The 25,076-nt window shown below is 42.5% G+C and overlaps 1 protein-coding gene across 1 annotated transcript in view; it reads left to right on the top strand.

Moving 5' to 3' along the window:
- Positions 1-638: 638 nt before the first annotated feature.
- LOC103363027 (phosphatidylinositol-binding clathrin assembly protein) overlaps positions 639-25,076 on the top strand; it is a gene marked incomplete at its 5' end in the record, with an annotated part of 60,335 nt that continues 35,897 nt past the window's right edge. The window contains 6 exons of the mRNA XM_008289604.1: positions 639-788; positions 20,685-20,760; positions 20,994-21,096; positions 22,626-22,719; positions 23,237-23,348; positions 23,786-23,892. Coding sequence (XP_008287826.1) covers positions 639-788; positions 20,685-20,760; positions 20,994-21,096; positions 22,626-22,719; positions 23,237-23,348; positions 23,786-23,892 — 642 coding nt within the window. The remainder of the gene's footprint in view (positions 789-20,684; positions 20,761-20,993; positions 21,097-22,625; positions 22,720-23,236; positions 23,349-23,785; positions 23,893-25,076) is intronic.

Genomic DNA, 25,076 nt, shown 5'->3' with positions numbered 1-25,076 from the left:
AGGGCAAAATGTTTAAAAGAAAATTAGATAGATGCTGAGAAGCACTACAAATGAGATATCGTCTCCTTCCGTGAATCCGATGGCAGGCTTTGTAAATAGTTCATAGTGAAACTAAGCAGTTTTTTAATTACGATCAATAAATCAGCGTGACTGGAAAGTGCCACTTGAGAACATGCAGCGCCTCCTGTTAGACTATATGCTGTCGAACACGCACACCTGTGTACTTGTCAGTGTCACAACATGATAGGATATTAGTGAGCACTCCCTATTTCTGGTCTCGGAGGCTGCCAGTTTTGCAACTTGACATTCTTGCGCCCGAAGGTTCAATTTTCCTCCAGGTTCGGTGAGTGAATGACACCTGAACTTCTGCTGGCACATCTCGAGAGAACGGAGGAGTGGGAAATGGTGCGGCTGAGTGAGGTTAGAGAAAGTTCTGCAGATGTCCTTCACACTTAGTTCGCTTAAGAATTCAGCCGAAATCCGTGCGCCGTCTGTCCTTGCCGTGTCCGCGTTTTGCTGCGTGTGAAAAGTAATTTGCTGTTGATTTCGATCAGGGTTAAAAGCTTTTCTCATCATCGCTCTGGTTTCTGCTGGTGTCTAACTCACTGTGTTGCTTTTTTTTTTTTTTTCTCCACCCTGGACCAGATTTGATCCACTGCACCAATGAGATGAACGTGAACATTCCCCAGCTGGCGGACACGCTGTTTGAGCGCACAGCCAACTCCAGCTGGGTGGTGGTCTTCAAAGCCCTTATCACCACCCACCACCTCATGATGTACGGCAACGAGGTAGGAGACGCACATTCACACGAACAAAAGCGCTGCAGGGCAGTCGGCGCAGGAAACATCAATAAGTGATATTATTACTCAACTCTGTCTCGCCCACATGCTCATAAATACAAACATACACATTTGGATCTTTTATTCATGTCCATATCGGCATTATGGTCCGCAGTGGGGGGAGTGGGAGGGCGACTGAATCATATGGGATGCAAACGGCATGTGGACGACTGAGGAAGTACATATTGAACACAAGGCGTGAATGATTGAAATAGCTGTGGAGTACAGAGAAATTAATTAGCTCGGTACGGGCTGCAGGCAGGATGGGGGACAAGGATGGAAGCAAATGAATAATCAAATAAATTAACATTATTATAAAAACATGGTTGGAAGCTGCAGGAATAACACAGTCCCTCCACAGATTTGCATTCAAACATTCAAAGACAATCATCTTAAATTAAAAGTCGAGTAACCCTGCTGTGTTCCGGAGAACTTTCCTATTAATTGTGATGAATTCTGATCAAGACCCATGTCAGCAGAATGTCTCGGTTTATATGCGACAGCGGGGCGTTTGAAAGGGAGAGCAGAGATTTGTAGATTCATTCTTTGTAGTTGCATTAATTTATTACCAGACAGAAGCAGACGATGCTTTGTCCTTCAAATACACTATTGTAGTTTATACTGATCCTCTAGTTCCCAGCCTGTTAATAATTCATCCTCTTTAATACAAAACTGATAGAACACAATACATTTTTTACATGAAAGTATACTTTGAAATTCAGATTTAGCCGTGCCCTTTGGTGCTCTCTATAGTGTTGTTGCGCAGAATGCATATTTTATGAAAACAGCAGTCCGGGCATATTGCTGTTTGTTGTGAGATACCATAACCATAAAACCTATGAGCACTGGACAAGTCTGACAAATGGTACACTTGCTCCTATTCTGTTTTATTTTGCTTATAGAAGAAGGAGTTAAGCGTAGTTTTTGACATGTCACTGAACAAAAAATAGGGGCATAAGTGTTTGTTTTTCGGCTCTCATCTTTCTGTTGTCGTCTGTGGCTTCGTGTCATTTGAATAAAGCTGCATTTTCATGTGGCCTTTTATAACCACTGGACGAAAGGAGTGTCTGTACTTTTCATGCTATCTGATCAATATCTGACATGTGACGTGTGCAGCTGAGAGGTTGCGAAACAATAACACAACAGTTCAGTTTTGCTGTGCAGACATCAATCTGTTCAATTTCTTGCACACAAAAAAAAGCAAATGAGCAAATTTCCCAAAATCCTTAAAAAAAAAAAAAAAAAAGCCACTTGTTTCCATTCTGACAGACATCTTTGCGTAACCGAGCATCCCTGATCTCTCTAACTGCCGGGTGGTAGCTGTGAGACATGAAGTCGCGGCTGATTAAGCTCGTGTTCACATTTTACACATTATATACACATTGTGTGCTCTTGCATGAAGAAAACACCACCCTGTAATCTCTCGTACACAAACACACACACAACAGTCAAACACACCCAAAAAGCTGACACACCCTGCGTCACATTCCTCTTAATTTCCGTTAATTTGGGGAAGCATTGCTTCCTCGTTGAGCTGAGATCACTTGTGTCGACGTTATGTAATGCTTCCGCTCGCTGGTTCGTTGTTTGTTGCCTTAATCTAAACTTCCTCCGAAAAGAGGAAGCTACGGCTGTGAGATCATTGTGTTTTGGGCCCGTGATAGAAGCCTCTAAACGCACTGACACCCAAACAGCAGCTGCTTCTAACACTGTATTTTAGGTGCAGAGAATCAGCGCTCCAAAATTAGATGTTATGTTGGTGGTATAGGGGCAACGGAGACAAACTGACACCTTTAATAATAAGACACTTACATAAACCAAGACCTCACACTTAAGAGAGACATCACATCATTAGGCAACTCCTTCCTGAAGGAATGCTGAAGCTATGGAAATTCCTGCAACATTTTGATAAATCATGCTAAGTAGGTCACTGCAGAGCAGCGGGAGGCGGTTGAGAGGTATTCCCGAACTGTAGGCTGATTTATCTCTGAGTTGTCACTGTCACATTAAACCGTTTTGATGTTGATGTCTCACCTAGAGGGACTTAACAGTGATTGCAGCGCGATGCTAATTCCTCATTTCTGCTTTGACTAACAACAAACTCACAATCACTGTGTTTGTTTGTGTGGTGGCACATAATGGAAAATCTAATTCTAGTCAAGTTATTGTTGTTAATATGGCTTTATGTTGGTGTGTTCATCATTTTATTATCGCTAATCCGTTACAAAGTGGTGATATTAATTTAATGAACAGCATCTTTTTTGTTTTTTCAGATGCATTATTAAGACCTGATCTTAAATTATATATCTTCACGCAGCAGGCAGATGAGTAAAGCTGTGGGTATGAAATGTGTGTGTGGTGCAACATGGTAATCTTGTTTTACAAATTACAAACACAGAGCCATACAAAGCATTCAAGTGATAGTAATTCAAGTGCAACGGGCGTTTAAAAGACAGTGTTTTATTGGCAATACGGTGCTGTTCAGTGGTTATTAAATTTAGACACTAACTAAGTAGTGTGTGCGGTAATTGAAAGTCTGTATTACAAACACACGTAGAGCAGATTACAGTAGGTTTCTGTTTTAGCTGCACAGAGCGAGGCTTCGGGCTTGTGGCAGAGAGTGTGTACTCATCAGCCTGCATTCATCAGGCCTGTCAGGACAGTGGTGCTGACTGAGGCTCGGCGGCCAGGTGTCCCTGCTCCCTCATGGCCGTCTCATCCATTATAGTCAGAGCTGAGAGAAATCTGGCCGTAAAATTAGAAACCACAGACCCACAGAATTGGGGTCAATAGACTGTACATTCCCTTTCAGATCAACACCGCTGACCGGCTGCAGCTCGGCTTGGCACACTAAAGGCGGTCCTGTACGGCGTCTGGTGAACACCCTCATAGTAAAGATGATTTAGGCTGAATGGAATCTGCGTGCAGACCTCAGACAGCTCCTTCTGACAGGACTTGTGGTGACGGATGTGTGAGACTTTTGATGCAAATAGAAATTGCTGTATGTCACGGAATCTAATTTTAAGGCCTGCCGCGGAATTTTTGATAAACTTCTGATGGATGTAAGCATGAGAGAGCTGACGTGTGTCACTTTACATATTAGATACTGACGTGTCAGCGTCTCACACTCGTGATAAGATCGAGGCTCCTCCCTGAAATGTTATTTTCACAGGTCTCTAAGCAACTGCTCAGGCTAAAATTATTTGATTTGTCTGGGATTCGGTGACAGTGTTGCTGTTAATCCAGTGATTATTACAGGTATATATTGGTAGTGCTTATTGCGTCATGGTGTTTAAAAAAACATTACATCAACACAATATATTTGGCATGTGAGGGGAAAGAACAATACAGACGAAAGGAAGGAAGACGAGAATGAAAGGAGCAGGTATTCAAAAGAGGAAGGAGTAAAGGAAAGGGTTGGACATGGACAATATGAAACCCCTCAATGAGCAATTGTTGGATAATTGATGGCATTTTTGTGCCATTTTCGTCGTGCAGCAAAAGTAAAAATAGCAAAATATGTAGGATTATATGCTGCATGTAATCCAGGTTGAATTTAGCTGTAGACTAAAACAGATTGCCTTTCCGCGCCGCACACTTCCAACTCCGTGGTCAGCGACTGAATGTAAATCAGCAGACAGTAATATCTGAACATATTTAAATTTAGCCCGCTGTTGCATTCATTGTGGGCCGGTCTGGGTGTCAGCAAAATGCAGCCATTTTAAATGCAGCCCATTTTAGACTGCTGTCCCTGCTAATATATTCAGCCCATGCTTTCAAATCAGATGTGGGAATTTACCATTCAGAGCAAATAGCAGGTGAATTAAGTTTTAATATCTCTTCTTTGCCTCAGCTGCCATATTTGTTAAAGGGCTTGGGATCGTGATTAGAGTAATAGCGCGTTTTCATTGTGTGTGTGTGTGTGTGTGCGTGTGTGTGTGTGGCAGGTATTGATACTCATTCCATTCTTCACCTCCAGTTTTTTCCTCCCTGCCAAGAAGCAATCCTGGCTCACTCCCCAATGACACTGTGAATCTTGCGAGCGATCAAGACCCAGTCAATATCTTTGATCACAATTTCACTTTTGTGCTGCTACAAAGCCACTTCAAGAGCACGGCTCGCAGAAACACAGCTGCAGGATTTGGAGGTTTCACTCAGACTCTCTCCTTGTGGGTGTTTGTGACAGACGAGTGCCGTGCGGTGGTCTAAATTTTCCATATTGGTGAACATAAAGTTCAACTTTGACATTAACTACAGGCAGGGGTGCGATTAGTGCCTAGTCCTGGCTCCTTGTCTGGCCATTGTCTCAGTTGTTATCATTTGTCAGCGTGTGCCTCTGCTTCCAAGCCTTTGTATCGTGGGCCAATATGTACCAAAAACAATCCAGCAGGAAACCCCAAACAATGGCTGAGAGAACTATTTTCCATCCCTTCTCTCCCAGCCACAGCATTCCTCTGCCTTCCCTCTGGGGAGGCTGCTGGGTCTGTCTCCAGGGAGCGTTTGATGCTTTGACCACCCACGACCTGAACAAGGCTGCAGAGAGATAGAGAGCAAGCAAGGACATGGGAGAAAAAGAGGAGGGCAGCATTCGTTCATGGAATTCCAGGAGCAGGCAGAAGAAGTGACAGAGGATGCTACAAGAAATGAGTGTTTGAGAAACGGGGAAACATGGGGTCCTGTAGGAGTCAAACTTATTTAAAAATCGATTTTATTAAAAGGCAAAAAGCACTTCTTCTGCTTCTGGGTGTTTGACCCATAATCCACCTGAATTGCTTTTCTTTCCCAGCATTTCTTGCAACTGATTCTCGAAGAACAATATATCCCCACATTTACTCTGTGAAATGAGACATTTGGTCGTATTGCTTTGTTTAACTTTGTTTACTCTAAGCGCTCTTCACTGCTATAAAACTAAATCTTAAAATATAATGAGATGTTAAAATATATTATCCTAACCAGCGTGAAGGCACAGCTATTCTAGAGCTTGTGGAGCTTCTGCTCTCTGTAAAATCAGTAGAAACCAACCCATCAGGTCTCTTGCAAACGTATTCATTTGTGTGCGCATCATTTTTGTCTATCCAGGAAAGATTAATATAACTTAAAGGAGATGAACACATAAGCCTGATACTGCTGTATTTTAGCAAATAGAAACAGGGTTATAAGTAGATTTCGCCAGATTAAGTTTGGCAAAAGGATAACTTGACCAGCTGGTATTATCAGATAAAGGATCAAGAGAGTTTTTAGATCGCGTCCACTGGGTAATATCTGCACAGAATTTACTGGTTTTATACTTTTATTATAGTTGTGGAGCTGTGAAAACCACAAATGTTCAACTCATCGTAGTGCTTGTGGTGATGCCACAGAATTGCTAAAATCAGGAGGCCTTATCCTCCAGAGAGTATGAAGATGTGAGCAAAGTTTCATAGCAGACCCAGCGATATTTATTTATTTATTTTTTTTGGCATACTTTAGTCTGGACCAAAGTGTTTGACTGACCAAATGGCGGACCAACATTCCCGTCCCTGCAGCCGTCCTGCGAGCGGAGCTGTGTCGATAAATCACCTCTTTGAATATTACATGAACTGTTCATCTGTTGCATTAGAGTGTGATTCTGTTGTTTTGGCAACAGCTTGAGATGCTGAAGAGATTTTTTTTTTTTCAGCTAATCTTTGTTATCCATCATCACTACAATCAAAAAAAACCCTCCCCATGAATTTAGGTTATTTCAGGGATGATGTTGCTGTGTTTTCCCATCTGTTTTAGGTAAAGGGTTCAACAAATAACTCATGTAATCGACTTAAATAGAAAGTTAATTGCCGGTGAACTTAGTTGGAGATGTCATTGTGCAGTTTTCCGAGTCCGAATACAAACTGGAGTGGACCTGATTTGAATTCCTGCCTGATGTGATGATATAAAAAGCTATATGAAACCACCTTCTAACAGTCTGGGGACGTACGACTGGAGAAAAACTGGACCGACCAAAAATAATAACCACGGTTTCCATTAGTGTAATTCAAGCCCCTCGGCCCGTCAGGTTCAAGCATTGCGGACGATGTTTTAAACTACGGCGACAGTGGGCTGGCTCGAACAAATAAAATGGTTGCTTAGCTCACCGCCAATATTTGCGGCTCTACGTAGTCGACATAGCCTCGAGCACCTTGTGTTCGGTTAGGCTTCGCAGAAACCATTGGAGCCCAACTTAATGGTTCCTACTGTCTGTCGATGACCCCCACACTTACCTGCAGTGGTGGACTGGCTTCCACATCGGAGAGACGTCAGAATATCCATAGTTGTTATTAGCCCTCACTGCCATAATGCATAAAGCTGCTGGGTGTCAGAAATGTTGTTGCAGCAATTCACATAAAACCCTAAAACATGCTGCCATATATTACAAAACTACAAACCAAACAAGCCTTACTGTCCTCATTGTTAGTTAGCACGTGCCTACAACAGCTTCACGCTAAACACAGAAGCTACCAGCTGAATCAGAGAGAATCAGAGTAATTCTGCAGTTCATAGTCTAAATAGTCAATTAGCTGCTAGTCAACAGTTTCAAATTTGGTTTTGTAACTAAGAACAAAAGCTTTTGAACACAGCTGAATATCAAACCCCTGCAACCTGTCTCGCTAAATATTTTCCAAGAGAAACAGCCTCCTTAATAGCTCTCATAGTTTTCCGTTTTTCCTCAGTGTGCTGTGACTTCGAGGAATGTCACAGCCTAAAGATTTGCCAGACCACAGGGTACAGTATAGCACGGCGCTGTGAAACCCTTTTCGGGAGTTTGTTTTCAAGGACGCCACGTACTCAAAAATACTACCCATCATCTTTTCTTCTTCGGGGCAGGATAGTTGTACGTGTCAGCGAGGAAAATTACAGTCTGATTGATTGCACTTCAGTGCATCAGGAATCAGGATAGAGAGCTGCGACTCTGTACATCAAGCCTGGGTACAGCAATAGGACGGAGGGAGAGAAAGGTGGTGGGGCGAGGGGAGGAGAAGATGTGGAGAGAGAGAGAGAGAGAGAGGCAGGGAGCAGACAGAGTGTGAGAGTCATTAAGGACATGAGAGGAGACAGGGACGGTCTGGCGAGGACACCAGTGAAAGTGCTGATGGTAGCAGGACACACACCTTTCCCTTCCTCTGTGTGAGTGTTTCGAGATAGAAAGAGATCGAGGAAGGAGAAGGGGGAGGGGGGATGGTCGGACAGAGGGAGGAAGAGAACAGCAAGGTGTGCTCGAGACACTTACGGGGGTGTAAAGTTGGCACTGGGAGTCGCCACCCCGGCCCACCTCGGCCGACGCTGGTGTCCCAGATAGCGAACGGCCCATTTGTTTCAGTGACGTCACCGAAAGCACTCTCATCACTACTCTCCCCCAGCGCCTCGGGGAGAGCGAGGACACAGACGGAGGCAGAGATTGAAGCCAGGACGAGGCGTGCGAGACATTACGAAAGACAGCCGTTTGACCGAGCAGGAGGAGGCCGCCTGGAAGGAAAGGAAGGCAGCAAAATGAAAGACAGAAAGAGAAAAGAGGTGTAGAGAACCGCTGACTCAAGCACTGTGTCAGAGGGATCACGGGCAGCGAGGATGTTATTTGTGTTGTGTTTGAGAGGTCACCATGACTCTAATAGGAGTCACTGGTGATAATCTGAAAGGCTTGAATGCACACGTACACAAAGTCGCTGCACATGTGCTTCCTATCAGCCACTGGTGCGCAGACAGAAAGATGATTAGTCTAGAGGCAGAGATTGCAGCGCACTACTGGTCTGTGTATGTGTGTGTGTGTGTGTGTGTGTGTGTGTGAGATGGACTCCTGCTTATCTCTGATACCCAAACATCCTATCTAAAAAGTGAAAACTCCAGGGTGACCCACCATGAGCTGACACACTCACCACACACTTCCTTATACTCCTTCAGGCAGATAAACAAGTTTTTCCAACTCAAGTAAATTGGCTGCATCTTGTGTGATCAATAGATGAAAGCAATGTGTGTGTGTGTGTGTGTGTGTTTTTGTCTGTGTGTGGCCGTCCTCCTGGGCTCAGCTGGCTCAGCCATCCAGAAACTTGCAGGCTGCAATGAGTGCAATGGAGATTCTCCCAGTCGGGGGGTGTCTGCATCTCATTTCAGTTTTTTATTTGTATTCAATACTGATTTACGTTATTGATATGGAGAGTCTACTGACGTAATGCTGATCAGATGTTTTGTCGAACCCGTCTCCACAGCTCTTACAGTCCAATCTTAGGTTGGCAAGTGTAACTAGACCAAATGTCATTCATTACATGGATGTTTAAAAATGTTTGGGGAGGCCGAAGTTGGACATCGGCTGCTGCAGACACCAACACGGATCGTGGAGAAAACCACAACGTTAACAGCGGCGAAGACCCTGTAACGGCCAGTTCATGCTTTCTACGTTTGAGTGCACAGACGGATGTGGAGCATGGATGTGGTTCTATGCATACTACAATAGATATCAAACACAGAATAATACAAGGAGCAGTTTTTACAGTTAATAGCAGCTACACACTGATTGTGTTGTTCCTACAGTGTGTCAAGCACAGTGTATTCACTTATTACTTTTGTGTGTAATCTGCTGGTGTTATTTTATGTATAACCCATCCATAAATCATGCTAATTACAGTGTGTGGACTTCCTAAACTAGGATATTAGACATACCAAACACATGTAAACCTCTTAAACAAACAATGCTACCGTATTGCCTGTAAATGCTGTGACCGACTACGCCATAAACAAGACAAAGACCTACCTGTGCTGTCATTACAGATGGACATGAAGCTATTCATATTTGCATGCAATGACTGCTGGATTGATATGAAAGCAGGTGGACATGCACATAAACTGGGATATACTTAGTTTTTGGTAGGTGATAATAACTTTAAGGCATCCCCACTAATTCCAGAAGTCATTTTGTTCTGGAGCCGGTCCTGTGCATGGGGCTGCAGGAGGAGGTTTTAAGAAGCTTGGAAGGTGGATTTTTTTGCAGCATTGTCAGGAAGATGCAACGTTTAGCACATCAGGCTAACTACCATGTGAACAGCAGTTGTTCCTCAGCTACTACCAAGGAACATCAGAGTTTACTACAGCAGTTTGTGGGGTCACAGGTTAAAAAAAAAAAGGGCCACTTCACAACAAGCACACTTCAACTAAACAGTGTTTTTCCACTGTGTCTTCTGTGCTATCAGAACCTTTTTTTTTTTTTCTCTGGTAGCGTTAAGTGGAAACGCACCATTTGAAAATATGCAGCCAGACATACTTAGGTTATGTAACAGAACAGTCAGCAGTATTACATTTTTTCCTTATCGCCCTTCGAATACAAGGAGCGACTACACGGCGATGAAAGATCAGCGCTGTTTCTGCATTTCCACGTCGTTTATATTGATCATCAACTCTCCCACGGTGTGTCCTCATTTATGGGGAAGCCGCGCTGCTTGTGAAGTAGCAGTGATGCGCCGAATGTTGCGCAAAATGGCAAAAGCCCACGTTTCCACACACGCCGAATGGTACCGCTTGTACTTCACTTTTTTTTTTTTTTTGCTGTCGTGAGGTAATCTTGTTGTTACAACATCTCTTCTAATTTGCACACTTATTCTAAAAGGTACTGCCTGTGAGAAGTAATTTTACCCCCTTCACTACTCTCTCTTCAAGTGCCAGGTTTAATTAGTAGAACTGTAATTAGCTCTCTTGGTGCCACCAGTCTATACAATTGCACTTAAAGCATTACAATTAACTGTATCTCTGCATTTGATCTCTGATTAAAAGTGAACTAAAAATAGACCCGGCATTTAGAAAATGATCTGATTAGGTTACTATGAAGTGTACTCTTTAGCTTTAGCAGCAACATGGAGTTAAGTTCCTGCTGAAGGTTTATTTAAATCAAAGCAAGCCAGTATTTTCCAACTCTTTTCTGAGAACTTTTGTCCTGTTTCATGCTATTCCAAGCCTTGGAAGAGATCATACTGCCAGTCACCCAACAATTTCTACACAGAAAATGAACTTTAACGTGTAGGATATTGGATTTCCACCCTATAATTGGGGGAGAAAAAAAAAAAGAAGCACAATTCCATGGATGAAGTGCTGCAGTATCCCAGCTCCCACATTCTTTGCACTTGTAGTTTTTGTCAAAAAATGTACAAGCAAACACAAGGAACATTGCACTGTAGATAGAAAACTTCACTTTATATGTGTGTGTGTGTGTGTGTGTGCATTAGTGTTTCGAGTGATGACTCATGTTGCTCGCTGCATCATTGACCTCGCTGACACACTCATCCACCAGCAAGACACAACTGCTCCCCTGAGAGCAGGAGCCCACACACTATTAGCCTTGTCACCTTGTAGGCACAGGCTCACACACACACACACACACACACACACACACACACACACACACACACACTCGCTGAGGTTTTGCAGATGTATACTTACAAATGTTTAGACATATTTATTTAATCCTATCGTCCTCAGCACCCACCCAACATCTCTTTGTGACTCTGTTTCTTTCACACTTTGATTGGATTTGGAGGCTAAATAGTTGATTGCGTAAGAGGAGGAGAAATACGAGTTAGGAGGAGGAGGAGGAGGCGGAGGAGGAAGAAATAGAAGAAGGGGGTAGAATCCCAGGCAGGATTTAGACCAGTAGAAGGCAGTTTGTGTGTGCACATGTGTCTGTCCACACGTCTGTTTCCTCGTGTGTGTCTTTGTGTTCCTCTGCTTGCATAAGAGCTGCTTTCATTCAACACAGCCCGATCACGACTCATGCTTCTTGTGTGAGTCACCACCTTTCAGTGGAACTCTGTTTGCAGTCAGTTCTGACGATTCTGTGCATGCGTATGTTTGACAGAAAGTAAAGTCTAGCACAGCAGCCAAAAATAATTCCCCCGTGGACTGCCTGACCCCCATTTGGAGATAAGCAGCCCTGTCTGACTCCTCTGTGTTCCCTGTAAACAGGTGTTACAATACTTTGTGGCTTTAGAAAATATAATTTTGAGCTCTTTTCACCAGAGGTCCCAGAATACCTTCTCCCTGCTGAACTATCCTTAAACAACACTGCGAATCCCAAATAACTCGCAGCTATTTGTACAAGTCTGAGAGAAGATTTCACTACCAGGATCAATAATTTCTGTGCTGGTAGACGTGGTTGTTGATTGACTCTGTGTACACGTTGGCAGGTCCAAAGAGGGCCGAGCAGTAAGCGTTTCAACTTCCCAGATATCGTGTAATGTGACGTCAGAAAGTTGCACGCGGCGCACTCATGTTTACCAACGAGGCTGGTCTGTGATTTTATTTTTATATATATATATATACCAAAGGGAGGAGAGATGAAAAGGATCTGAACTCAGTGAGTGCAGATTCTGTGGGTACTCGCATACTTCTGTTTGGGAAGCAGTTTGGATTTCAGCCTTGATTCATCATTCAGTACTTCCTCTCGGCTGAAACTTGAAAAGCAAGAAAAGTTCGGATTTTATTTGAACAAATGGAACTTTAAGCCAATATTTAACGTAATAATCTGATGGTTGTCAACACCTTTCTGATGTTGCTGCACAGTCTGACAATTTCCAGAACCGATAAGCATGCCTGCTTCCCACAGTGATTGGCCAAATGTGTAGAAGTGAGGAAGTAAATGGGGTGTGAACTTCTGTCCCAGGCGCTCCTTTTTCATTCTTCACACAAGCGCTTTCATCACTTTTCTTGATATCAAAATGAGCGAAACGTGGCGTGAATGTCTCTGAAGAGAGACGGAACAGAAAATGTGCACCATTATCCCCATATTTGATCAATTATCACGTCTCGTCTCTCCCGGTATGTTTCCATACACCTTGGTTTAGGCACATTTGCACATTAAAAAAAAAGCAGAACAACGTATCCCAAAAGTTTTTACACTTGGCTGAAAGGGGGTGTGGATGAAAATGTGTTAAAGTAGAATAAAACAGATTCTGCGTGCATACATAAAACCTATCCCTTAATAGTATTCAGACTTCTAAGGAGACTTAAAGTTGAAGACATCAGATCTGTGTGGACAACTGAGAACACTAATGTTCCTCAAATATATATCCAACATGGTGTCTGAATAGTTTCAGTGCGTCGTCTCTTTGCATTCTGTGAGGGCCTGATTACACTCCCCTGCAGACACATGCGTCGTTGCTACCGATGTGTAGATATTCTTTCTGTACTACTTTCTAGTCCGCCTGGAGTCCACTTGGAGGACATGTGTCATAAAGTGAAGTAAATCGGCGTCTATGTATTCATTGCTCTTGCGGCATGGTGGAATATTGGAGGGTGCATGAACTTCCTCAGTGAGCCTTGTGTACACTCCATGATGATGAAATGTACATGACTCAAACCCTGATGGACTCTACTGTACTCACGGATGCAGCAAGTATAGCTCTAGTCTTATTCCACTCCCAACACAACAGTCGTAAAAGGAAATGCTAATTATTTTGCATATTTCTTTTTTTTCCCTGGAAAGTTATTCAAATTGTGCACAAGATTTGGATGGAAAGTTACGACGGCAGGTTCATGACCGCTGCCTTCAAGTGTCGACTGAATGAACACTTTTGCCTTCCGGTGTGGTCGAATAAAATCTAAATGGCTTGTAATGAGTGTGTTTACGTGATGAGCTCAACTTAATTAATAATCTAAAGCAGTAAAACCTTCCCTCACAATATTAGAGTTTTTAGTCTGAACGATGTGTGAAAATGTTGAATACTTGGTACACTTTCAGAAACGGAGCCACTGCATAGAAGCCGTGTGGTAGCCATTTTTATCTCTGCCATAACCAAATGATGTGTTTTGCATCGTATCTCCGGAAACAAATGTAATAATAATAATAAAGGAAAATATGGAGTGTCTATGGCTCTGTTTCTGGAAATGATCAGAGCCCCTTTCTGCACAAGTGTCCCCACTGTAATGCTTTTATGAAGGAGTGAACACATGACCTTTAATCAGGCACATGGACACTGGAATACATGGAGTATTTTTGAAATTGATGAGCTTTCAAACTTCCCAGCTAGCTCTGAATTGCCTGAAACGTCATGCCCTCGGTAATGCATCCCATCAACTTTTTGAAAATGCATGATTGTGTTTTTTCAGTTGGTGGACCTTTTGCCTCCCCCTTCTGGCACGCTTCTGACTTACAGCTCGCCTCTGACAGCTTTCTGTTTCAGACTGTGATCCTTCCTCTGAGCAGCGAGTTTCTTTTTTATCTGAAGCATCAGAAAGTCCTGGTTGAATTAAACCATATCGCTGCCGGTGTGGAATTTGCCTCAGACATCAGATTTTAAACATCGGGCATCCTGTGAAACACAGCTTTACCTGGCTCTGATAGGCTCAGATAGCAGGGCTCCAATGTAACACACTTTGTTTGCTAAAATCCCGTTACTCTAGTTTAGGTCTGCATGCCAGCTAAGATTTCCCCTTACGGGAAACTCAGGGCAGCCGACCATAAACCACTAAAAACACTCCAGACCCATGAGTGTATCGCTGCGGATGTCAGCATACTTTTGGGCTTATGGTATGTTTGGTTAGATCTTAGCTTTCGCATTTCCTTTGCGACTTCGAATGAAGCAGCACAGAAATCAGTCGCATAATATCCACTTAGATTTTAATGCGTCATTTTAAATTCATTCTACATTTTGCTGCTGGTATTCTGCGACAGCCTACAGAACTCCAGCCTTGGCTTCTCCTCTACATAACCTGGCTAATGGAGTCCAAAAAAAAAAAAAAAAAACAGAAGAAGAAGAAAACACTTCAGGTCAGTGTTGAGGCCATGGTGTTTGGTTACTACGGAAACCACCAACTTGTGCTGCACTTTTGAGAGAAAGACGTGGAGAAACCGAGGGTACAGAGGGAGAGGGAGGGAGATGGTAGGAAGCTGGATGCTGGTAGCTCTATGTATAGCTATGTTTCACAGCTGAGGTTGAGCGAGGCAGGGAGTAGCCAAGATCTAAATGCATCAATAATACATGAGGTTGTTCTCCGATATGCTAACATGAATTATTCGACGAGCACAGCCGACCTGCTTCTCCATCTCCCCCCCACCACCACCACCACCACCTCCCCCCAATCTCTGTACATCTTTTCATTGTCTCCTCCTTTCTCTCCTCTCTATTCTTAGACCTTTTCTCAAAAATCTGAATCTCCGCTCGCAAACTGCGTCTCCTTCTTCTTGGAACCGTCTTTGCTGAATAATCTGGGGCTCAGTGGGTTTCTGAGTCTTCCTCTCTGTCTCTCTCCCTCCGCCAAGTGTTTCTGCCCCTTTATAGATTTTCTCCTTTTTAACTATATCCATGCGTTTTGTGTGGGTTCTCTCCGCTGCCGCCGCCGCCGCCGCCTTTGTATGTGAGACTGAGGGAGAAACGCAGCCTCTCGTCAAATGGACTTTTGATGAGGAAGAGAGCAGTCGGCAGAGAAAGAGAGCTTATGAAGTTCATGAGCTCTTCTTCTTGCCGTGTCTCCTTCGTTCCCTCTCTTCATCTGTGAACTTAACGTTGGGTTCATTTTGACACAAGCAGAATGCTAAACTCATTACACAAACACACAAATCCCAAGGCAGCATCTCGTCCTGCCTCTTGCTCTGTCATATTCTGTGTACTTCAGCGGACATGCGCTGACTCGCATTCGGCTGAAAGGATGAATCCATTTGTCGATCGCCAGAAAATAACAACAATTTTACAGCAGTTTAACAAGCAACAGGACCGAGTGTGCAGCTTTGCAAGTGGCTCTTTAAGGCTCCTTTTAAGCACAGCAGTGCTTTGAGCTAAATGCTAACATCACCATGGAAACATGCTCATAGTGACAAGACGAAGACGCAGAGTTTTACCAAGTATAGTGTTTACCATGTGCACCGTCGTCTGTCTAGCATTAGGGAGTGCTGCAGTTTATGAATTACTATTAAATGCACATTACAGCTAAGGCTAATGGGAAGTGAAATGTCGTTTGTTTTTCAGATATTTAGCCATTAAACCAAAGAGTGATGGATCAAACTTCATCACAATCCATCCAGTAGTAATCAACACGATTAGCTATAAGATAAAAACATGTCATCCATCAGAGTTGTTTAATCATTGTTGCTCTGCGAAAAGAGCTAATAATCCAAATGTTTGTTTGCTCCTCATTTGGCCCGTTTTCATCTGTACGAAATTTACAGTTAAGATTTATTACATGGCAAAAAATAATTAAAAAAGAACGCTTGTTACCATCAACTGATTTTGAGCCAATAGACTAGTTGTCCTAGTGTCATGAATGTAAAGGCTGCGTTACACATGACGCTGATAAACAGTAGCCGGTAGTCGGTAGCGAGCTGCTAAAAACCATAGAAGAAGAAGAAATAGGAAAGTTGTAGCTGTTCTTTCACTTTAGCTGCTTTTTTTCATGCTGGCTGAAGGTGAAGACAATGAAAGCAGCTCGTCAGTCTCAGGAGTTAAAGGATCCCTACATCAGACCCTTTTCTGAAAAGACGTTTACATTTATGCTCTTCTTTCAAAAGTCTTTCAAAAAAAATGAAAAACGTCCTCAAGTCAGCATAGAAACCTTTTTGAATTTTGCTTTTTCCAAATTTTTTGAATGCAGTACTTGAAAATGAGCGTAGCAAGATGTTTTGGACGCACGTTTTCATTTGGTTTATATGATGAAATATTTAGTTTTATTCTAAACAAAGCAATTTAAAAAATGTAAGTAGTTTAATATTGAAATCAAAAGTCTTTTTTTATTTTTTCATTTCAAGTTTAAAAAAAATACAACATGTTAAACTTTGTCAGGATAAAAATAATAAATTTCTTACTCATTTTTATCACAGTCAAAGTCCTAAACCCGACTGACGTACCTTCCAGGAGCCTTATTCACCTTTACGTAACTGCCACATGCTTAACCCCAGCCAGCCTCAACTGTAACTCAGCCTGAACTCTCACCATTAAAGCCCCAAAGTCAATGGTTAACCTTCTGGGGACTGACGCTCTGTCCACAGACGGCGCTTGAATCCCCGTGTGTGGCGCTGTGAATAGAGTTTTGTCTCCACAATGTGTGCATATGCACAAAAAAGGACAAGAACAAAATCACATTCTTTATGCCTTTTTAAACAGTCCCAGAGGCCTTGGAAACGTCAGCGCAGCCGAATCCAACACACATGCCCGCAAGCATATTTGTGCTCACAAACACACACACACACACACACACACACACACACACACACACATTCTTAGATTCTCCAACCAGCCAGTGAGGACTGGTTCTCTGCCAGATCGGGAATTGGCAAACTGGCAAATCTCAGATCATTTTAAGTCAGTTGGACAGAGGCGGCCTTAACGTTAAGATGCTTTTGGGAAGCCCGAGGCCTCCAGAACTATGGACCATAGCCAAGACTTATTCCCTTGCACTGTGTTATTCAGCGATGTGAGGAAGACGAGGTAGCACAGATGTTCAGATGGGACCAAGTGCAAACTCATGTCTGGTCTTCAGAGTGCAGGTTAAGTCTGAAGTCTTTTCAGTGCAAAGTTCAAGGCGAGTCTCCAGCTTCCTTTCTAGTTTGACTTCGACACGATGCTACAGACTGCAGTTGGATTGTGTTGCATTCAACTGTAGACGTATGCACTTTAAACTACAGTAGTCGCTCTCTATAAAACAAGTAGTAAAATCTTTGCATCCACAGTCAAACACAGAAACTATCAAGAGGATGCTTTAATGGAGGAAGTTCACGACCAGCAAAATGCTAGGAGGTCAAAAACATTAGCTGCAATATGTATGGCAATAATTAGCAGCAGCTGGAGGATTGAACTTTATTCTCTGCTTTAAGATTTATGCTATTGTTAAGCTTCTTACATCCCAGACAGTGACACAGCAATAAAATCTAATTTACAGCTCAGCACAACCGTCTGATAATCGACACAACTACAATCCAGAACATGGAGTGAATAACAGCATCATGTAGGACTAATAATGGAAGCCAGCCCGTTTCATAATCTCGCCTCGCACACATATATCACTCAGAAGACATGCCATTAAGACAGCTGAATAATATGCCAAAGCACTCCTTATGTAAGGTTAACAAACAAACCAGCACACCTGACAATAAAGAATGAACCCTTTTACTTCCTCAGCTATGCAGCTCAAGGTTGAGTCAGCGCTGTGACACCTGCGTTGATGTGTTTTCCAAGTGCACACAAAGTTGAATGTTGTTCAAGTTGGGGTCGTTTTTCACATTTTGCACAAAACACAGTTCTGCCACTTAGCTCAAGGTCTTTAAAGTCCTCTAATTAAAAGGCTTATAATGTAGTGTTCCTATACGCACTGCAGAGGCTCCTTGTTTTGTATTCACATACCTGTGGGTGACAGCTGCACACAGCTTAGTTTGATATTACCTTACTAATCTTTTTTTTTTTAAAGTCAAGTGCTGACTCAAATGTGGGTGCTCATATCCGCGAGACAAACCGAGACAGCCTTTTTGGAAATACGGTTGAGATACCAGCGCCTGCTCAGGGACTGGTTCTCCCAAAGGTCTGAATAAGTTCTGACTCTCCAGCCAGAAAATTCAGAGTCTGAGAAAGTGAATAAGTAAAGACCTCTTCATCATTAATATCTCAACATTGAGGTGCTCTGAAACAAGGCAAAAAAAAAAAGTCTCCCACACAAGCTGGGAAAGAAAAAAAACAACTTTATGAGCTGATCAGCGGCCAGCAGTAAAAGACAGAGGTTGTGCTGGGCAACTCCCAGGTGTGAGGGAACGAGGATGTGTAAATGTGAAGCAGGCTGCTGGTAGAAAAAGAGCAAACCTTCCCTGGAAAATGGGAAGTAAATCACTTCCAACACCTTCTCGGTGACATCAGATCTGTCAAAGCGAACAGGCGAGCAGTGTTTAGGAGTTGGCGAGGAAGCGGCGGACGGATCGGCTTTCTGTTATGTCACACGGCGGCGGAAAAGTGTTCAGATATAAACAAGGATGTCAAAAAGTCTGTAAACGATAGCGGTGACATGATTTTTCACTTTCTGGACTGAAGTGCGAGCTTTAGATTTGATCTCATTAACATTTGCAAGAGGCTATTACGTAATAATTTATTATATTTTGCTGCCAATCTTCTCCCACTTCCCAAAGGTTAATTAATTTTTTTCTGACTGCTTCCTCTTGCCATTTGTCCTCCCTCACCGGTTCCGTGCGAGCCGGGTGAGTCCTAATAGATGACGGGAGAAAGAAAAAAACAGCAGGAGAAAAGTTAATTTTTAAACATAGACTGCACAGCCTGGGGTAATGCAAGCAGTGGAGGTTAAACCATCGGAAGCAGCGGGGGTAACAGTCAGGAGACGAGGGTTAAACTGGCCTCCCTGCTGGAGAATCCCCACCAGCTCTGGGGCTTTATAGCCGACCTCTGACCTCTGCATCAGGGCAAACGGGGACCACGACAGGAAGAGGCAGCTTTTTAAAGAACATGAAGTAATTTAGTCATCACAGGCATTTAAACATCTTGAGAGATTAAGCGTTTGAGTCAGAACGGAGATGGCTGCGTACCGCCTCTTAATAGAGACCTCAAGTCAGCGATGATTCATATCATTCTTCCTTATTAGCTGTTGACTAACGAGCATCAACTATCACCATCTGTCAGCATGTGCGCTTCAGTCGATCAATTTGATCTTTTCAGTTATCTGAAAAAAACCTTTTATTGTAGGAGAAAGCATGCCAGCAGCTTCTAAAGGTGAAGTCTGCGTTTCACACCCTGAAATAACGTGTAAACAGATCATCTCTATGTGACCAAGTGCAACATCCATATATCGCAGGAGTTGCCATTTTTTTCCAGAAAGGGGAAATGTGTCACAACATGCTGTTATAAATGAACCAGTGTGTGTTCTCAGGAGATTCCCGACCTCTAAATCACATTCAGATGAAAAGGGAACATACGATGAAATCACTTTCTATTTGTTTCAGTAGAAAAGAAATGCAAAAATTACTACTAAAATTGTGACTCATACTGTAATTGGAATATCTATCAGAATAAAGGCAATAAAACTGAATTTGTTGGCACACACACAGGATGGACGGCTTGTAGACAGTGAGATATGACATATCTGAACTGTTAGAGAGATTGCCATGAGGTTTGCACAGACATTCATTCTCCCCAGAGGATGAAGCCTGATGACGATGGTGACCTTTTGACTTTTCATCTTGCGACACCAGACAGGACAAGGTTTTGACTCATCCAGTGAAACATCTCAGCGTCTACGTGACATCTACGTGACCGCAGACATCCATAGTATTCAGAGGGTTCATTCTTAAAACATTATTCATTGTGCACAGCGTCAACATCGAGTCAAAATTTCACTTTGTTGAATTTATTTACATCCAGATATGTTGAAATGCATCTCCATCAGCCTGAGCTGTACTTAGTAAAAACACATTTTAGCATGCTAACGAGCTAAATTAAAGCTAAACATGATAAATGAGCCTCTCAGAGCCGCTAACTTTCTGCAGACCTTTTGTTTTGTGTGTAAACCGAGCTTGCAGGTTTTCATCAGTATTGAACTTTACACTAGAATACAGTGAGAAACACACATTTCCAGTGTTTTCTAGCACTGCTGGAGATTTGTGGTAAAACTGTGTTGTTTGTTTATTAACATGCAACTTTTCCAGCCATCCGGTATCTCAGGCAGCCCAACAACTGACTGGAACTCAAAGAATTTACAAAGAAATTTATTAAGAATGAATCAAGCGTACATTTTGTTTCAAATTTAGAACTCATTTGTTTTGTTAATTTGTCAATGCAGCTTCTTTTTTTTTTTTTTAAATGTGGATCGACGCTTCTCAGACCGTGATTCGATCAAAAATGAACTTTTTCCCGTTTGTCTGTCTTGTCGCAGCGTTTCATCCAGTACCTGGCCTCCAGAAACACTCTGTTTAACCTGAACAACTTCCTGGATAAGGGAGCCCTGCAAGGTAAAGCACAGCAACACTCATTCACATTTTACTCTCTGCAAGTCCTGTGAAGATAATTCACAGCTTAATTTGTTTTCGAAGAACCAGATGGGATAGATTTGCCTCAAAGGACATTACACAGTGTACCAGAATGTGTTAGACAATCAAGCCCAAGTATTTAAAAGACTAAATAAATGCCAGAAGTCATTTGTAGCCCTCTCAGTATCGTTCCTTCCTCTGTTTTTCTCTCCCAGGTTACGACATGTCAACCTTCATCAGACGATACAGTCGCTACCTGAACGAGAAGGCCATGTCCTACAGACTGGTGGCTGTGGATTTCACCAAGATGAAGAGGGGGTAGGGCCGGTCACCAAATGTCACCTTTACTCATCGTTTCACACTTATCTTGTCACACATCAGGACACGGTGTTTATCTTTGGCAGCGCGGTGAGAGAACCGCGATAGACAGAACTGTTGGTTGTTCTACCTGCCAAAAGTTTCCTGTGCAGCTGGAAGATGGAACATGGTTGTGAAATACTGCAGTTTTAATTTTAGTCAGCTTGATGAGACTAACAAATGAACCACCACAGTGTTAAAAAAAACGATTTTAACTGCTTGCTGTAGTTCAGTTTTGAGGACTTGACGACTGTTAGTTTAGTGAAAAGACTTTTTTGTTCACATAAACAAAAAAATTATGAAAATCAGTGAGATTTAGAGGTGCTGATTTTAGGCTAAGCCAAGTGAGCTGCTTGCCCCTTATGCTAAGCTAAGCTAACTTTCAACTAGCTTTAGTTTTATGTATAGAAGTGGTATCATCTTCTGATGCAACTCCCAGCAATAAAGTAGATAAACCTATAATATATATATATATGAAACTACTCATTTGATAGCAGTGATTGTAAGAAGTGTATGACATTAAATTCCTGATATTTTAATGCAGAGATTCTCAAACTGGGAATCGGGACCCCCACAGGGGTCCCAAGATAATTTCAGGGCGTCACCAGATCATTGTGAAAAAAACAAATAAAGCCTACATTTATCAAATAAATGTGTATTAGGGCTGTTAAAATTAAAAGTATATACTTCTTCCCACTCCTTTTTTTGAACTTGTTAATATTATGACTTGATTATGCGATATTATTCTTTTTTGTTCGTTTTAAATTATTATTCTTTTGTTTTCAGATTTTTTTTCCCTTTCATTTGTTCAAAATGAATTCAATTCATTCATTCATTCATTCATTCAATTCATTCATTCATTCATTCATTCATTCAAAAGAAAATGAAGGTGTTCATGTAAAGAGATTAATCTGTTGAATTAACACATTAATTTTTACACATTAATGCATGAACAACAAAATTATGACTCATGATATATTAAGAATTTAAATTTGGGGCTCACGAATACAAACTTATCTCGGGGGTCGTTTCTCAAAAGGTTTGACAACCGCTGTTTTAATGCATCAGCTAATCATAACACAGCCTCGCCGGAGCCTTTGTTTGAGAGCCAAAGTGGGTTAAACCTTTCAGGAGGTCGTGCTTAGAAGATCATTTAAATTTCACAAAGTCCAGCTGTTGTGGACTGACACTGGATCCGTGTCACGCTGATCCTGCCGCTCAGACTCTCATTATTCATCAGAAGAATGTGTCTTCAGTCGCCATTTGTTGCGAGCGTTGCACCTCAAGAAGCTGTAAAGACTTTGCATTACTGAGGAAGCTTTAGTATGCAAATATTGGTTTACTTTGTCATATCGCACATGCTTCTGCATCATCTCTTCATTTGTTGTTTTTTTTTTTACCTAATTTGCATCAGAATTTGCATTTGTATTTCCCCCCAACGAGGTGCCCCGCTGTAATGGCGTGTGTCTGTTTGTTTCCTGCTTTGTCAGTATTGACGGCGTGATGCGCACCATGAACACAGAGAAGCTGATCAAGACGCTGCCCATCATTCAGAACCAGCTGGACGCTCTGCTGGATTTCCAGGTATGAAGTGTGTTAAATATATGTGCGCTTGTCAGAGCTGCGCTTGATTCACTTTCCAATCAAAATGTAAATTGAAACAACGGTTTGCAAAGTTTAAAACTCCTCTTTAGTGACTTAAGGAGCGTTCTATGGCCACAGGTTTCAGACGTCGGTGTGCGTTTGCAGGGAGGGGAGAGCTGGATTGGGTGGGGATTCGCTGAAATTGTGGGTGCATTGTGGTTTGTGCCAGCGAGCTTCAAAGAGCGATAAAAATGGATGGTGATGGAAGTTCCTCATTGGAATGCATAGTGAATGTGCTGGTTGAGAGTCAGCCTGTGTGTTTGTATTTTCCCACCTAGACCGGATAGACATTTGCTCGGTGTGCGGTGGTGTGTTCATGCCAGAGTGTGAGAGGTGTCGCTATTTGGGGGGAAAAAAGGTGTTTGGGTACATTTGAAAGAGATGCTTTGTTTCCATAAAAAGCTTTGCAGAGATGTGACAGAGACGTCTCATTTACCTTCTCCTCTCTCCTGTGCAGGCCAACCCTAATGAGCTGACCAACGGCGTGATCAACTCAGCCTTCATGCTGCTCTTCAAAGACTCCATAAGGCTGTTTGCTGCTTACAATGAAGGGGTCATCAACCTACTGGGTAACACATGTGAACACGCGTGCACTCACAGAGCGAACACAGTGAGCCGACTAATGCGCTCTCTGGTAGACGTGTCAGAAATGATCAGGTGTAAGTATAGCTACAGTTTGTTTTGCGTGTCCAAACATGCGCGTGCTCATGTCTGGCAGATATGAAAACACAACCCCGACAGCAGCAGCACGCACAGACACACATGTATGTGCACAGTGTGGTTGTCAGGGCAGCAGAGTAGGTTTTTGACAAGCTGTCATGTAGCTGCCAAGTGTTTCTGTTTGTCTCCACCCGATCGTGTTCTGATTTTTTTTTCTTCCCTGCCTTGTTTCTTCTTCCTTCCCTCCTTCCTTATCTCTTTTATTCACCTCTTCCTTCCTTTCCTTTTAAACCTTTATTTTCTCCCCCCCTCCCTCCCTCATCTACGCTCTCCTCTGTCTCCATAGAGAAATACTTCGACATGAAGAAGAACCAGTGTAAAGATGCTCTGGACATCTACAAGAAATTTCTTTACAGGATGACGAAACTGTCAGAGTTCCTGAAAGTGGCAGAGGTATATTCACACTCAGGAATACATACATGCACGCACACATCAGGAATATACATTATCTAGGGTGTGTTTTGTCAACTTTTGCTCTTAACTTTTGTATTTTTTGGAAGAGAAGCTGTTTTCTAATCACATATTTTTGTTTATATTTAACACAGTTATACCCAAACTGTACTTTAGAAAGTGTATTTTTTCCCACAGCGAGTTTCGCTCACGCAGCTACTGTACTATGTTCAGACAAGAGCACCCTAACTTACCCTCCCTGCCCCACATTTGCTGTACACACACATATATCCACCCAAAATAACCCTAAGATGGAGGATGTGGTTAGGCGCTCCGTTAGCTCCCTCTCCCTCCGCTCCCCACACTCCTCCGTCTAATCCTTTCTTCCCCCTCGCGCTTCCCTCTCCCCTTGACAAAGATGGATACTCATGTGGCTCTCGTTCGCCCAGTGCCCACAGATCATCCCTCTTTCTTTCTGTTTCGCTTGTGCCCTCTTCCTTCCCTCCCTCCATTGTTTCAGCAGACCTGAAACAGTGGGAAGCAGCTACTCTAACTTGAGCAGTGGAAGCTACACTGGTGGTTGCACTTTCCCCCGCATTAATGTACATAGAAATAAATGGCTCCAATCAGATTCCTTTGTCTTTTATAATTAGGTTTAAAGGAGCTCCCTGGACAATTAGGTGTTTTTGTTTGTTTTTACAAGGAGGGTGCTTAATTAAAAAACACAGATACAGTGAATAAATAATGATGTGTTCTGTTTTTGGACTGTTTTTTTTTTAAATGCTTACCTCTTAACTGTTTTCTAACCGTCAATGTCAGTAAATTCCTGGGAGAGGCTGTCTGATGAGACACTGAATACTTCAAAAAATCCACCTGAAAAGCGTTTAAATCATGCGCTGTAGGCACACGACATGTAATAAAGTCAGATCATATGTGATATATGCATAAACTGACTGAGTCCTCGATAGATTTTGCATCACGACTATTTGAATTCTGAAATGTTAAATGTAACGTGTGCGCCAATACAAGTACTTAAATGCAATTTAACCCTCTGAACCCCAAGAGATTCCTAGTTTTTCCTGCACCTCTATGGAAACAGAACAAGCATGGCTAGGAGGAGAGAGAACTCAGAAATGTGCAGAAAAGTGCCATAAAACTTAAACAATCTAAAAAAAAAACCTAAATTA

Source organism: Stegastes partitus, unplaced genomic scaffold (genome assembly GCF_000690725.1).
Source record: "Stegastes partitus isolate 25-593 unplaced genomic scaffold, Stegastes_partitus-1.0.2 Scaffold625, whole genome shotgun sequence".
In the NCBI taxonomy this organism is placed as follows: Eukaryota; Metazoa; Chordata; class Actinopteri; family Pomacentridae; genus Stegastes; species Stegastes partitus.
The sequence above is the reverse complement of the archived record's forward strand: the minus strand, read 5'-3'. Positions and strand labels throughout refer to the sequence as shown.